General features: G+C 39.2%; 1 protein-coding gene across 1 annotated transcript in view; it reads right to left on the minus strand.

Moving 5' to 3' along the window:
* Positions 1-4,442: 4,442 nt before the first annotated feature.
* The window catches only part of CCDC6 (coiled-coil domain containing 6), a 104,996-nt gene continuing 92,350 nt past the window's right edge, over positions 4,443-17,088 (minus strand). Inside the window, exons 7-9 of the mRNA XM_090278063.1 lie at positions 15,782-15,882; positions 6,965-7,089; positions 4,443-5,884 (exon numbers count right to left, since the gene is read on the minus strand). Of these exons, the coding sequence (XP_090134189.1) occupies positions 5,690-5,884; positions 6,965-7,089; positions 15,782-15,882 (421 nt within the window). The 3' untranslated portion in view covers positions 4,443-5,689. The remainder of the gene's footprint in view (positions 5,885-6,964; positions 7,090-15,781; positions 15,883-17,088) is intronic.

The following is a 17,088-nucleotide window of genomic DNA, read 5'->3' on the forward strand; positions in this document are numbered from 1 at the left end:
AATAATTAGTAATCTTGAAAGTTGCACTGTCATTAGTAGGGTATAGAGTTTAATGTAGCATGGAATTAGGGTGATATGTAAGAGAACAGAACGATTTAAAGGACAAAAATTATATTTCTCATGTCAATATAAACATCAGACACAAACCATTACTGACCGTGAACTGATTTCTTCCTCTATTTCTAAAGGGACTGTTTAAAAGTTTGGGCATAAATTAGACATAAGTGATTGAATATAACTGTATTTCAAATTTTAAATAGAAAACTAAACAGCCTATGTTAAAACAAGAACCCAGATTTAGTTTTACATAAACACAAAGTTTTCTAAACCTAGTGTTCCAATTTTAGAAGAAACATGTGAACACACATCCTCTAAAAGGCATTTAAGGGAAAAATGCACATGCAGATTAAAACTTGACCTTCTTGTTAATGCCTTTTGTGTAAATCCTGTTTTCTTCAAACCCTACCTGAAATCAGAATGGCTAGCTCCATTACAGATTAGAAAACCAAAGCTGGCAGAGGAAACAAAGGCCTAAACTCAGACATCCTGGGTAATTTCCTGGTCAACATTTTCACTAAGTTACAACTAAAATCTAGCTGCCAAGAGTAGAGAAGCATCTTGAGTTTTTGGTCATTTCAATTTACATGATTAACTCCATTAAAAAGTCATTCTATTAACTAATAGTTAACATGGAATCTTGTTTAACTAGAGAGTCAAGACTCACTCAAAATTTATTTAGCACTTTCAAATAGAAAGGGGCCTCGGTGTAAACAGTTTGAACTCCTAAAATGGAATCACAGCTGGGTTCTGGAAGACAATGCTCCTGAGACAGGATCCTGCCAGGTACTGTGCTTGTCCCTCCGAATGTGGACTCAGTCTGCTGGGGCCTTACCACATGCAACCGATGGGCCATCACCCCACTCCCCACCCAAACTCGTACACAAATCTCCCCAAATAGTCATTCTAAGTTTCTTCCTAAGCGAATGGATGTGGAAATGACTTGTCTTGTGCTTTATTGTGTGTGAGGAACTGTACTAAAGGCTTTCATCTGAATTTTCTCATTTTAGCAAGTTATAGATCCTTGTTTCACAGGTAAGGAACTTGAGTCCCAGAGAGGTTAAGTAACTGGTTTAGTAAAAAAACTAGTACTCAAATCTAGTTGATTCGAAAGCCATGCTTCCTATAAAGTAGGAAGAGGAAACCATACAGATGGATTTAAAATTGTGAGAAAAGCTAATAAACCAAATATAATGTCCAAAGCCTGAAAAAAATGCATTTGTTTATAGTAACATTTTGGGAATTGAGTTTGTTTATATGTAATATTTTGGGAATTGAGAGTGGCTTTTTTTCAAATCCCCTAAGTTTATGGTTTTAAAATTGAAATATAATAAAGAACAATGCACAAATCATAAGCATATAGCCCAATGAATTTTCAAAAACTCATCATATCTAGGTAACCAGCCCCTCTTGTGTCCTCTTGTTTACTTTCTAAGGTAGTCTTTAGTATTATATGAGAAGCAACAGGGAAACAATGTTCATTTTCTGACTTAGAAGACCATAAAGAAATAAGGTTTAAGGATCAAGAGTTACATTTTAAAAAATTATCTTTATTTAGGTTTCTGATTCAGCACATGTATCAAAGACTAATCAACATAAAGTAAATAAGACATTAATTGGAAGTCTTACATCTCTCTAAACTCTGACCAAGAATGTCAAGATTGCCACTATTACAGAACTCCAACCTAGTCAAGTTGTAGACAAGCTATCATGAACATACAGTGTGCACAGATATGCAGAGGCAAAAGACACGCCAGCACTTGGCTCCCCTCTCTTCCCTATGGATGTCTTGCAGTTTGACAGCCCACTTTTGCTTTCCATGCTCAGTTCCGAATAAAGTCCAAAGAAGCCTCAGGGTGAACCTGACCACATCCTCTTCCTGAGGAACACATTCTTTAACTGTTGTGCCTGCAACTTCGTTTTTGCCAGGGTAAAGTTCAGATCGAGATGTACAATACAATCTAGATGACGGTGCAGACTAAGTCCTGAACTAAAGTTGAGCAATAACCCGAGTTAAGGCATGAACGCACACACGCACACGTGCACACACACAGCTCACACACTGCCACAAACATAGGATTCCTCCAATCGCCTAATGAGAGGCAACTGGGCCTTGGCAGTTAAACACAACTGCTGAGCATTCTGAATAATGCTCCCCATAATTTTATGCTAACAGCTGTGTGTGTATGTTTTATCAAAAAATAAAAAAAAAGAAAATAGAAACAAAACAAAAACCTAAAAACCCCTTAATCTCTTACAATGGCTCTTGAGCATGGAACTCATGTAGCAGCGTCAATGGCTGGCTCTTTAATAATTTGGAAATAAAAGGTTGTTTTACTATGTATTTCTTTGGTAGTCATCACTACAAAGTTTTCAGTGTTGGTTACCTACAAGACAAGTACTAGACAGAAGATCAAATTACACAGAAATATTTCTTCTGTACTGATTAAGATAAAAATATTGAGTTCTCAAAGCAGAAGTTAGTATGTTTTTTCTCATCTTACTGGGCACCCTCTACAAGCAAGGCTTTGGGCAGGAAAATTCTGAGTCTACCTAACAAAGGGGGATACATGTTCTATTTTCCTACAACTGAACAGTTAACAAAACTTCACATTATCAATTATTTCTGGTCAAATCAGAAGCCAATTATAAAGGGACAGTAGCACTTGGTGTCAAAGCCACATTCTGGTCACACATTCATTCCATGGTTGTGGTATCTCAGGAGCTCAGAATTTCAAACTCCTTTCAATTAACCAAGGAGCAAGGTAAAAGAAATCTTAAATACTTGCACCATCTGCCCGATTTCTGGAATTCTGTCTAGAAAGCCAGCATGCTTTTGAGAGAAAGCAGTTCAGAGACCAGAGAGGTGTCAGTTATTAGGTAATCCGGTTTCGTGTAAAAGGCATGGTAATCTGGCAACAAAGTACTTATCTTATTAGCAGCACAGTGGTAGCCAAGGGTCTCTGTCAGCAAGACAGCAAAATGAAGCTACTGCAGCTACTATTGGCTCCTGCCTGCCTTTGGGTGACTACTGTTTTTACAAAGGCCTTCAGGGAGTCAGTCCAGGGTGACTCTGGGCGAGTGGGCAACAGGAATGGCAGTAACCATGTTCGGCCCCCATAAGAAATGGCTGAGGTAGGTCAGCTTTCCATGGGGAAGGGGGCTCTTGCCTCTATGGGCTTGGGGTCTGAACCTGATGGGTCCCTGGTTGCTAAACAACTGCCAAGCAATTGCCTGAGCAGGTACTGCCCAAATGTGACAGGCTCCATGCGGGGGTCATAAAACATTTTAAAAGGACATGAAAGAGCATAAATTCAAAATAGTAGTGTTTGTTCTATGAATTCTGAATGTCTGCAGGAAGAGGAAGCTGAATTTATGTCAGAAACGTGCTGTTTGAAGGAGCTGTGTTTTATTTGAAAACGTAATGACTAGTCTAGGGGACCTAGCACTACATTTCGGCAGAAGTCTGAATGTCAAGAACCTTGTCTTTAAAAGGCATTTATCAGGAACTTCTTGCTTACTCCAAGTGCTTTGTCGTTCACCATACGGCAATGTTTTGACATTTGTGCTTTCAGGAGGTAACTAAATTGAGAGGAAGTAGAGGGAAGGTCATTATTACATTATGCACTTTCTTGTTTGAGTGCAAGACACTATCCAACAGCACTGAAATCTATAAACTTGTACAAGATTCTTGTAAACATATACCATATTTCTCCTATCAGAAAAACCAGGAACTATACCATGAAGGCAAGTTTTGCTTGCCTACTCTCAGGGTGCCTCAGAATGGCAATGTACCAGGAGGGACAGGGAGCTGTTGGTGAAATTCCGGGTTTGATCTGACCCAGTCTGATCATATGAAATATCTAAAGCCTCAATAATATATCAAACTCCTCCCCCTGTTTGAGAACTGTACTATGATTATGTATATTACACACACATTATAAATAAAATTCATATAGACGTACGATTTCTTCCAAACAACCAAGGAGTGACGTTCTCAGTTTGGGGGTGTGGAAGCAAGAAGAGGTGAAAAATCCTATTGTTGCTTTTACTCTCGAGTTCTTACAATGCTAGTCAAACACTATTATCCAACAAGACCTTTTTCTTTCTGTAACTCTTAAATATGCATTCAAAGGCAAAAATGGAGGTTTCTATATTGTACAATATTAAATATCTACAATGTCATGGTTCCTTATTTTTAGGAGTGCGTTCAATAAAGAGCTAGCTATTAGAGATGGTTGTCACAAAACCTGGACTCTTAAAAATTACTGATAAATTAACTTTCAGTCCTCTGATTATATCCAACAGATACACATTCTCATCATAAAATATACATTCTCTAGTGAGTTATTTTCGTCCACGGCATATATAAATATGCAAACACAGGCGGGAAAAATCACTTTACTACCAAAGTACAGAACAGTAACTGCTGAAAAGCAAAAATAAAGATGTTGCAAGTATTAAGAGTGACTCACAGTGGTCCACTTCCAAGTGAAACCAAACAATTTATTTGTGCTGAATGAATGGGAATAATGTATTCAGAATATGCTTCTTTGTACACACTGCACTTGCTTACACTGGACGAAATAAGCAGTCACCGAGACTAATGTGCTACTTTCCCCTACACCTCGTCTCCTTTCTGCCAAGCAATAATGTACTGTGTGGCCATTATGCCAAGATATTCCTCTAATGTTCATTTCAAATAATATCTTCTAAAAATTTTGCACCTTTAAAATATTTGTTCAAACTCTATCATAAGGGAACACAAAGAATGGAAAGGAAAAATAGCTTTATGTTATAATCACATTGCCTTCTGTAGCAGAAATCAAATAGCACGTTCTAATCAGCCATCGCAACCATTGTGGGAGGACATTTATGGATTAACATTAGAGGGGGCAAGTTGGGGTAGATTAACATTAAGAATACAGGAAGAATCACACTAATGTACAATATTTATCCATCCCATGTAGGTGGGAAAGGTACAGCCATGTGATCTGTCACTTTTTGGCTATCTGTTTTACAAGAGGCATGGATGCTAATATATACCGAAAATAACCTATAAAAAGTGTATCTGTAGAAAGCTCTATTAAACAGTATACTGTCTTGGGCACTGATCCATCTAACTTTCCATTCTACACTGAAAGCTAGATTTTCAAAAAGTCTGAATTGTAGTGCTAAATTATCGGGACGTTTAGTAAACACCACTATAATGGGGGAATGGTAATAACAGCTCAGTCATTTTCTGCAAATTCATGGAAAAAAAAATATAAAAAAGATATCCCTTTTTATTTTACAAACCTAAAAGCCAGGAAAATGAAGCTCTGGGGCCAAGCAAAGAACTGCACACTGCTGCTGAATTACCAGATACTGAACAGCAACTGTTCCAGCCAGGGAATGGACATACATGTCGATTCAAGTAAAACACTGATGGAAAAAGTCATCTGTTTAGTGTTGTAACCCACAACACTGGCTGCGCTTCTGACAAACATTTACAACACAATTAATAGTGAAGCCTAGATAACCTCAGTGCAAATAAGTCAGATCCAAATAGGCCAGGGAAGGAAGCCTTTGGCATTGAGTAGACGGCTCCACCGGATGAGTCCCAAGATGAGATTCAGACTAAGCACATGCATTAAGGCTGGGAGGAGGGGTGCACCGAGTGTGGTGAGGGGGCGGACGGCGTGGCGGCTGCCGAGGGGACTGTGGGCTGCACAGGTGGCGGAGGAGGCGGCGGTGGTGGCTGGACCGGGGTCTGTGTGTTTGGAGACGGCGGCGGTGTGGGCCGTTTGAATTTGTCAGGACTGTTGCTTCTCCGCGGTGAAGGCCTCTGCAGAAAGGACAGGGACAGGTGGTCAGTTTGGGTACAGACAGCTCATTGCTAACACAGTCTGCCTCGGAGCTGAGGCCAGTGAAAACCTGACAACCGAAGAGGAGAAGCCAGGGATTTCCTGGTCCATCCCTATCAGTTTCTAAACTAGTAATGAAAACCTAAACAAGGGCGAGTTTGTACCTACACCTGTGAAAAAGCAAAATTACTATGGAACTTGCATTGACCAAAATACTGGACTTGTGCCTCTTAAATGATAGTCCTAAAATTAAAACATAGCGGTCACATCCTCCCCTTAAATCTGTCCCTTAAAACAGTTGTCACATCCACCCCTTAAATCTGTCCCAAGTTCCTTCTATCACTAAAAAAAGTTTTCAATATCTTGAAAACTAAAGATTAACCAAAAAGTTTCTGCTTTTACACAAAGCCCATCAAACCAGCAGAACAGTATCAGAAAGATCCTCCATGCTTTTATAGAATAATTTCTTATTTTAAAGATCCCCTAATTGGGACACCTTCAATGCTGTCCTATTCTGATATATTTCCTATTCAACTACATTTCTAATTGCTCTATCAGTGACTAAATAACAAGTTCTAAAGAAAAAAAAAGTCCCCGGAGTAAGGTTTGAACCAGACGCACTTAAGATTCCTTCTAATTGCAAGAGAAAAAGTTCTGAGTAAAACTAGAAACAAGTCTAATTTCAGGAATAATATTGAGGGTAAGTGAACTGTGAAGGTGCAGACAATAAATATTTTAGACATTACGGCAACTAACAATAATTTGTTATGGCAAGGAGCTGGCCAGAATTCAATCAAGGCATTGGCCAGAGTTCAAATTACGTTTCACAAGGGCGACTTTTCAAAGAAAGTGAAGTTGAAATTTTGCTTTAGGGATGGATTTCAGTGTCAACACCAGAATTCAGTATAAAACTATTAGGTAGCCTATAGTTTCTAAGGGGAACTGACGGAGGGGGAGAAAAAAGGCTATCGTCTAAGGGCATCAATCCTGGTACCCTAAGGAGGACCAGTTGCTATCTCCATCTGCAGCAAAGTGCTGCTTCCCACCCCGTGGATACTTACTGTGATACCGTGGGACGCTCCCATATGCTGCACATGAAGACCTGGGGAATTGTAATAAGACATTCCGGCTCTAGTCAGTGAAGTTGGTGGTGTGAAACCAACTGTGTGACTTGCATATGATAGACCTGAAATATAACAACACCTTGTAATTATTACTTCAAACTCAAATTATCTGCTGTCATCAACCATCCAGGAGGCTTTAAAATGCGGAAGTTCTCAGTCACCCACAAAAATAAAAATAGATGAAAAGCACGGTAAACTCACTGAATGGCCTGCTGGATAACAAAGGATAGAAAAGTCACACCCTGGAACAGAATAGAGAACCCAGAAATAATTCCATACAATGTGTGGTCAAATCTTCAGTAAAAGTGCTGAGAATTCACAATGGGGGAAGGGTAGACTCTTCAACACATGGTGTTTGAAAAACTGGATTATCCACATGCAAAAGAATGAAACTGGACCCCTGTCTTACACCAAACATAAAAATCAGCTCAATGGATTAAACACTTGAATGTAACACCTGAAATTGTAGAACTCCTAAAACACACACACACACACACACACACACACACACACACGGAAAAAGCTTTCTGATATTGGTCTTGGCAATGATTTTTCAGATATGACAGCCACCAGAGCATAGCCACAGAAGCAAAAACAGACATCTATCTATAAACCTTCTGCTCAGCAAAGGGCATAATCAACAGCAGGTAACCTATGGAATGGGAGAAAATATTTACAAACCATGTATCAGATACGGGATTATTATCTAAACTACACAGGAACTCCTAGAATTCAATAGCAAATAAATAACCCAATTAAAAAATGGACAAAGGACTTAGACATTTCTCCAAAGATGACATACAAATGATCATTGGAAAAATGCAAATCAAAACCACAATGAGATAGTGCCTTACACCTGTTTGGATGGCTGTTATTAAAAAAAAGAGAGAGATACATGTTGGCAAGGGATGTAGAGAAATTAGAACCATTGTGCACTGTCGGCAGGAATGTAAACTGGTGTAGCCACTGTGGAAAACAATGTGAAGGTGCCTCAAAAATTAAAAATAGAACTATCATATGACACAGCAATCCTACTTCTGGTTATTTATGCAAAGAACTGAAATCAGAATAGTGAAAAGAAATTTGTACCCCCAGGCTCACTGCAACATTCACACCAGTAGAGACAACTTAAATGTCCATCAACAGGTGTGTAAAGAAAATGCAGTATATACATACAATGTAATATTACTCAGTCTTTAAAAAGAAAATTCTTTTTAAAGAGTACTTGAATAAACCTTGAGGACATGCTAATATAAGCGAGTCACAAAAGAGCAAATACTTATAGGCGGTATCTGAGTCAAATTCACGGAAGCAATAGAAAGCTGGATGCCAGGGGGTGGGGGTAGAAAGAGATAGGGAATTGTTCAATGGGCCAAAGTTTAAATTACAGGAAAAGTTTTAGAGATATGCTGTACAGCACTATGTATTAGAGTTAAAAATTTGTTCAAAGGGTAGATTTCATGTTAAATGCTCTTCTCCCAAATAAAAAAACAAACTCAAGTCCTGCCAGGAGAAATAATGAGACAGAACTACTGTGTGCACACATGAGCATGGGTACATTTGCCCGTAAGGCAAACAACTATCACCACGCAACTTTGCAACATAAGGATATTCAATGAAGAAAACAAAAGGTCTACCTATGCCAAAGGTCCCCCAAAGAAACTTATATTTAAGGAAGAAACAAGCCCCAGTGGACTACAATGCTCTATAGTCTTTATCTAAGACCTCAGAATTATCTCCGAAGTGTTTCAGAAGTACACATGCCCAGGCTCCCCGCATTATTAGACAAGTCTGGGTTGAGATCCAAAGAGCCATTTTTTTCAAACATTCCTAACATGGTCATCACCCACATGCAGCCTAAGCAGCCCCAACCCTTCCTAGTTAGGTGCTGATGGTCCAGTGGTCCTGAACTTCACTAATTTATCCCTGCATAGGTGTGGCTATCTTTACATCTTTGAGTTCCCAGCATCTACTAGGGTATCTAGCACAGGGAAAATTCCATATGAATGAATGAAAAAAAAAAAAAGGAAACAAAGGAGCAATTTGGATAGATCTATTGTCAATCACTTTGTACCTAAGATCTCTGTGGAAGCCAAGCAACATGAACTCCACTGACCTCTTTTCCAAATTACTAAAAACAAGAAGCTGTTTAGGAAGTTGTCCCCTATGGTCTTGGGGCATCTGTGGCTGAGACGTAAGCCTACCTTTAGTTGTCCTGTCTCAGAATTTCTCTGTGCCCTCCACATCTAATGTTAAGGGTTTATTTCCTGGTTTGGCTGTTAATTAGTGCTCCTTTCTATTTGACATATTTCCATTTCTGATTGTGGATTTTTGGTTCACATTTACAAAATGGAGGCCTGGGGTAAAGTACAAGGCTTTGGGAGCTAAGTGGCCATTCACTGTATTTATTTGTATGATAAAGACTTCTTTCAGCTAGGAGAGGGAAGAGGAGGTTTTCTGTGAACAGCTTTGTGGAATAAAAATACAATCAATTCTATTTCTTATGAAAGTGATGTAATTTAAGAGAAAGGCTATGAAAGTGGATCCTTATCCCTAGATAGAGAAGCTCAGAGTTCAATTCATAATAACAAAACTAAGATCTAGCCTTTTTTCTAGTATTTCAGGGTTAATTATTAGTATGTTAAACTGCTAATCAAGAATCTTCAAAGATTCCCTATTACCTACCTAAATTTTTAAAAAATCTCTTCTCTGGATATTATAATGGCCTTATGCATTTGGCTCCAAACTATCTCCTGATGTTTTAGGTCAGTGGATCTCAAAGCCCTAGACCAGCCCAAATCCAATGAATCATAACCTATGGGGAACAGGGTCCTGGGGCCGCTGGTGTTAAGAACCACAGTGACCTTATCAATCTTGATTCTGACACATCCACTTCCCAGTTCATACCATGCCCTTGCCTGGGATATCTTCTCTTCACCACAGAAATTAACTTACTCCTTCCTTGCCCACCTCCTCCCATCCATCAGGACCTCACTCAGCCATTCTGAAGAGGCAGAGAGTCCAGCTTAATAGCCGACTGCCATATTATCTCAGACTCTAGTTCTGCCACTTGACATTGAGTGGCTATGGACTTTTAATCATTCAATTGTAAAATGAGATTATTGTCGTGACCTCACAGGTTGTTGTGAGGCTGAAATGAGTTAATATCACAAAATGCTCAGAGTATGCCTGGCACCACATAAAGACTCAGTAAGTTTCAGCTTATTAAGGTCTCCTTCAAGGCTCATCTCAAAAGCTTTCTAAGCTGGTGGCTCTCTGTTGTTTGAACCTCTTTTTCAATTACTTACGATTTTTATTTTATTAAAACTCATTTTAAGATAGTTTATAATTCTCAAGAAGCTGCAAAAATACTATATGGTTCCCATGTACCGTTCCCCCAGCTTCCCCCAATGATATCTTACACAACCACGGCACATTATCAAGACCAGGAAATCAACACTGCTCTACTGCTAATAACTAAAGTACGGACTATTTGGATGCCATCTGTTTTTACGTGTTGTGTGTGTGTGTGTGTGTGTGCGCGCGCACGTGTGCATGTGCACAGCTCAGTGTGGTTTTATCACATGTATAGATTTGAGTAACGGCCACCACAATCAGGACACAGACCTGTTCCATCAGCAGAGAAACTCCTTTGTGTTAGTCGCTATAATAGTCACGCCCTCTCTTTCATCCTAACCCCTGCCAAGAACTAATCTGTTTTCCTTTTCTATAATTCTCTCACATTGAGAATATTATAAAAATAAAATCATACAGTATGTAGTAACCCTCTGAGATTAGCTTTTTTCACTCATTGTAACACCCTTGTTATCCATCCAAGTTAATTTAATTGCATGTGTCAGGTTAATTCCTTTTTATTGCTGAGTAGTGTTCCATGGAGTAGCTGTACTACAATTTAACTACTACACTTTAAGGCAGTGATTCTCAACCTTCCTAATGCTGTGACCCTTTAATACAGTTCCTCATGTTGTGGTGATCTCCAACCATAAAAATTATTTTCATTGCTACTTCATAACTGTAATTTTGCTGTTATGAATTGTAATGTAAATATCTGATATGCAGGATGTATTTTCATTGTTACAAATTGAACATAATTAAAGCATAGTGATTAATCACAAAAACAGTATGTAATTATATATGTGTTTTCTGATGGTCTTAGGTGACCCCTGTGAAAGGGTCATTCAACCCCCAAAGGGGTCGCGACCCACAAGTTGAGAACCGCTGCTTTAAGGGATATAAAATATATATAATTCATTACAGTAGCCTTGTATGAAAAGTTTCTTATTTCTTGTATTTCCCCCCCACTTTCTAGGCCTTATGGTTGATTATGAGCTCATAAAGGCCAGACAGTATCTTATTAAGTTTTGTTTTCCCTTAAGTTCTAATCATCATGTATCTGACCCTCCGACCCAGGAATAAAATAAAGAGTAAGAATTTAAAAAAACCTCAGTTGAAAATGCCAAACACCCAAAACAAACCTACTTAAATAAAATACTATGGCTTTATGAAGTTACTGCTAAAATAAATTTCTTTGCTTAGATACAGAAATGCATTAACTAAAGTAAAAAATTTAAGACTTCATTGTCCACAAGCTCAAGACTGCAAATTTAAAAGATAATTAATTAAAAGCAATTCATGAAAAAAAAATCCACTAAGCAAAATGAAGCAAGATATAAAAACGTATAACCCCTATAAAACCAACTACCTAAAGGAAAATTGCAAGAAGTAGGGGTAGGGAGAAAGCCACTTGAAAACAGCAAAATATTAACACCGCCTTTGAATAAAAGGATTCTGGATCATTTTATTTCTGCTCCTTTATATCCTTCTGATTGTTGCCCCAATTTTCTGATATATTTTTGCTAAAGAAAAAAAAAAATGTATAAGCAACCTAAAGGCAGAAACCTTTTTGTAGTTACACAAGTCATACATGGAAACATTGTCTTTGTAAAAATTCATACAATCCAGATATGGTTTCCTCTTTAACTCTCCCTGACCTGCTCCCTCACCGCCAGTTCATCAAGACTGCTCTAAGGTCAGCAGCAGCTTCATGTTGCCAGCTGCAATTGCCAATACTCATCATTTTACTTGACCTTGGAACAACATCTGACAAGAGCTGACCAATCCCTTCTCATTGAAACACTTTGTCTCAACTTCAGTGACATCATAAACCAATTTTCCTCCACTTTCCAATCTCCTTTGCCACCATTTTCCTCCCACACTTGACCTTTAAATATTATAGTCATTTCAGAGTCAGACGGGAGGTTTTTTTGTTCTATCTTCTATGACTAGCTGCTCTCATCTAATGTCAGTAGCTTTTGAAAAATATATGTTTTAGCATAGTTTTAGGTTTACAGAAAAGTGGCAATAGTAGTAGAGTTCCTGTATATATCATATTCAGATTCCCCTATTAACATCTTATATGTTAATATATGATACATCTGTCTCAACTAATAAATTATTATTCTCAACTCAGAACCATACTTTAATTTCCTGAGGTTTTTACCTAATGTCCTTTTCCCATTCTAGGAACCCATTTAGAATACCACAGTATATGTAGTTGTCATGTCTCCTTGCACACTTCTTGGCTGAGACATTTCCTCAATTTTCCTTGTTTTTGATGACCATGTCAATTCTAAGCTGTGATGATCGGGTATTTTGTAAACAGACTGTCCCTCAATTGGATTTGTCTGACGTTTACCACATGGTTAGACTGCGGTTCTGCATTCTGGGGAGAAACACCACATAGGTAAAGGGCCATGCTCATCACATCGCAGCAAAAGCACATACCACTGGCATGACTTAACACTGCTGATGTTGACCTTGATCATCTAGGCTGATGCAGTGTTTGTCAAGTTTCCCCATGGGAAAGTTACTTTTTTCTTCCCTTTCCATTCTGTATTTTTGGGAGGAGGTCCCTATGTAGAGCAGACACTTAAAGAGAGGGGAGTTATTTCCACTTCCTTGAGGGCAGAGTATCTATGTAAATTATTTTAAATTCTCTGGTATGGGAGATTTGTCTTTTCTCCCTTATTTATTCATTCAGTCATTTATTTTAATCACTATGGATTCATGGACATTTGTTTTATGTGTGGTTTATCATCTCATATTACATTATTTATATTGCTGTTCAAATTGTTCCAGTCTTGGCCTTAGGGGGCTCTTGCAGTTAGCCCCTGTGTTGCTCTGACATCTCGTCTCTTTTTGTTTTTGAGTACCTCCTTACATTCTGGTCTTGCCAGGTTCTCCAGGTTCACCTTGCATATCATATCCCCTGCCGCAGACCTAGAAACATCCACTTCTCCAAGGAGCCATGAAATGAGACACCATGATTGAGTGGTGGGAGTGCATGTTGCCAGTGGAATGCAGACCCTTTTTGAAACCTCATGATTCCTCATCCCTGATGTAGGCACATTAAAATATGCTACTTGAGAATGTCTCTTTCTTAAGCTGTATAAAATAATAGACAGCCTGAAAAATAATTATGGGAAAGTAATATTCTCCCCATAGATAATGTACATAGACAAGTCCACATATAATCAAGAAGAGGATGTTTCCTAAGTCCTAGGAAAGTTACCTTTCAAATAGTGACATAGGATTCAACCTATCTCAACAAGCTGGTGGAAGTGCAAGACTGTTAATGTCAAACGGTAAGGGAGGAAGAGCCAAAGTGCTTAAAAGGGAAATAAAAACTATAGGAACAGCAACATTTCAAAAATTCTTCCAATAAAAATGAAAGTGAAAAGAACACTTGAAAATTTGAGTTTTGCTGATGCACTATGTATAGGACTGCAATGGACTAGAATAGGAGTAATTCTGCTGCCAAAGAGGAGATAAAATTTACTTTGATGACATTATAGAACTTGAAATAGAATACAAATATTCTCACTGAGCCTGGCTGACAGAAAAAAAATCTAGGTGTTACTTATTATGTAGTTTAAGGGAAACCAAATAGCTCATTTATAAAAGCAAATCCCACACTACAGGGACAGAGTGGGATAAAAGTGAAAATTATGAAAATGGAGTAAGGTCTTCCTACAGAATATTTGTTACAATAGAAGTTAATATTATCAACAAAGGAGTGACTTTTTTTTTCAGTGACCACAACATTATATTTAATGAACTGGAAATTACATGTGTCTAAAGATTTCTTCAGGCTTATATAAACAGAACATTAAACTATATGTAATATGAATCAGCATCACCTCATCTTGCTTCTTCCTAACAGCATGATTTCCTTTATGACAATAAATCAGAAAGCAGAAAAGACCTTTATCGTGGTAATGAAACCCAAGTGCTATTTGGGGAAAATGAGAGACAGCGACAAATGGGAGCTTTTGGAGATTTAAAGGCCACAGGGAAGTAGGAGAAACAGTTTCGGGAACATCCTTTGGGCAAGAACAAGGATGATAACCCAGTCATTCTGGTTTGCAAACAGTCTCTCGTTGTGCTGCTGAATGCCAGAGATAGTACGTTGGCCCTGAGTGGACAAACATTGCCATGCTTTGTGTAGAATTTTCTTTTGATGTCACCTCTTTAAAAAGAAAAAGAAAATCACAGCACCACAGAGTGGGGCTGGATCCTAAACTCACAAGACTAATCCATTTCTACTAGACACTCGATCACTGGCTATCTGCATTATTGCAGCATTTTCTCTTTACCAATCTGAAGGGCATCCCTTGTTTTAATTTTCTAATTATTATAGCAACAGACAATATGAGACGCCACCTAACTATGAGGTTCTTTTAATTTCCAAAACCACAAAACCTTTACTGCTGCCACTCTTCCAAGCAGTCACTTCACTTTATTCTGCTGGGAAACTCTCCACTCACCCTTCCCCCTCCCACACTTTCCCCCAACTGTTTAAAATCTGTTTACCAGCAAGCACAAGAAAATCAGTTTCTTTACTTCAGTCACAAGACTCAATCTTTGGCCTGCTACCTTTTCTTCCCTCCCTCTCCCCACTGCGTTCGCCAACCTCCCGCCCCCACTGCATCCTCTTTCTTCCTTGCTGGATCGTTTCCTTGCCCTCCTGGCCTGAGAGCTCCATGCTGCACTGGTACTGGAGCCAGAGACCCCAGGGAGAGAGTTTTCAGGGTCAGATGAAGACAAGCACGCCTTTGAGGTAGAGGCTTCTGAGGAGCAAAGCCAGAGCAGAAGCAAAGCCAGCTCCTTCTGGCATGGCCTGGCTACCAGGGCCGAGTCCCACTCACAATTCACTGGGAAGAGCAGGACGTAGCTCTTGCTTGAAAGAAGGCCACCGGCTTTGCAATAAGACACACCCTTTCTTGCCACTTCCTGGCCATGTGACCAGTAGCTTCCCAATCACTGCTTCCTCAATTTTAACATGGGAAAAATGATGCCTACGTTAACTCTTCTGTGAATAAAAATGAGATGCTGTGTGCAGAACCTCATGAAAGAGCCCCTAAAAGAGGTGCTATGATCCATCTTAAAAATCTACCCAAGGTTTTGTCAATGCATCAGCACTTAAAATCACAAAGACAGTCTTTTAAAAAAGGATTTTGGAGTTAAAATCCCTTCTGGGTTAAAAAAGAAAGAAAGAAAAACACTAGCTGGCACTATAACACTTAGGCTTAAAAATTACACACTAAGATTCAGTTTAGATAGTGATTTGATTTTGATGTTTCCCCAAAACACATCACCATTCTTAGGATTTTTATATGCTGGAAGGGAACACATTCAGAACCAGTCCCAGAAGCAGCAAGAACATGTACTCACCGGGTGATATAGGCCTGCTTGAGCTTGGAGAAGGAGTGTAAGGGATCGGGCTGGACACAGTGCGAGGTCTTAATCCTTGTGCAGACATCTCGTTGAAACACCTAAGAGGAGGAGGGGGATGATCAGAATTGCCTACATTTCTATAGCTCTTAAGAGACCTCCCAGGAGAAAATGTTTGGGGTTTGCATCTTGAGGTCTAGCTCCTGAATGTGTAGAGAGTGATGCTGTAGCAAGGAGATATATATGATGGACTCCTGCTGCTCGCTGCTCAGCAAACCTCTCTTCCCAGGGATACAGGTCAGGGAATCTGGATGTCCTAGCTCAGGATGGAAGCCTGGTGATAGAGCCACACCACACAGCAGAGAGGACCGGGCTTCTCTCCACCACACAACAGCTATGTAGAAGTTCACTGCCACTGTCCCAAGAATTACAGACACGTTCATGTTTTAATGGCTACGTTTAACTTGTTAGTTGAAACTCAAACCCAAAGAAGCCCTCTGAGATCTATGTGATCAACCTAAAGCTTAAAGACATGTCTTACCGTGAAAAGAATGTCAGTCATTGACAAGGCAATCCATACTTAACAAACCAACAATCACGTGTTAGATACAATAAAAGACACTTAAAAGAGCGCTGATGGGGAGAAATTTCTGCTTGAGAGACTTCCTAATAAGCTATCCTCCACAAGCCTGACAGCCAAAAGAACAGGCTGAGCCAGGGGAAGATCTCACCCCTAATATTCAATCAGTTCATGAGAGAAACATGAACACTGTCACTTCTACATTGGCTTATTTGACTCGAAGAAACTCAGGCTCCTGACTTTTAGACATGCACCTCTCAACTACCTACCCATCACTAACTCTTCTGCTCTTTAGTGCAGCTGCCATGGAGGCACGAGGCTGGACTCCGTGTATTCTACCACCCAGCTAGCAGCTAAGACTGCCTCTTGGTTAAGAAATAACCAAGACGCCTGAAGCGTCCAACTATTTTCTTTCTCTCAAATGTGACATCCTCATTCCCAGTAGGGAGAGGAGATGTCTTTATTGGGTAACTGCACTCTACCTGAGATAATCTGGCCTATAAAAGATAAAGCAAACCTTTTGGAGTGAGTATCAGTTCTAGAAAAAAAGTATATTTATTTATTTATCTGGAACCTGAAATAGCTTTAGTATTGTCACCACAGTTGAAATTCCAGAGTGCATCTGACTCAAAATGAAGTACAGGGTACATGTGTGTTAACAGGCGGTCTGCTCTGTGTCTTAAGGTCATTAATAAAGTAGTTAATAAGTTCTTTAGTACTCGGGTTG

This window comes from Furipterus horrens, unplaced genomic scaffold (genome assembly GCF_987537825.1).
Source record: "Furipterus horrens unplaced genomic scaffold, mFurHor1.1.pri manual_scaffold_5, whole genome shotgun sequence".
Classification (NCBI taxonomy): Eukaryota; Metazoa; Chordata; class Mammalia; order Chiroptera; family Furipteridae; genus Furipterus; species Furipterus horrens.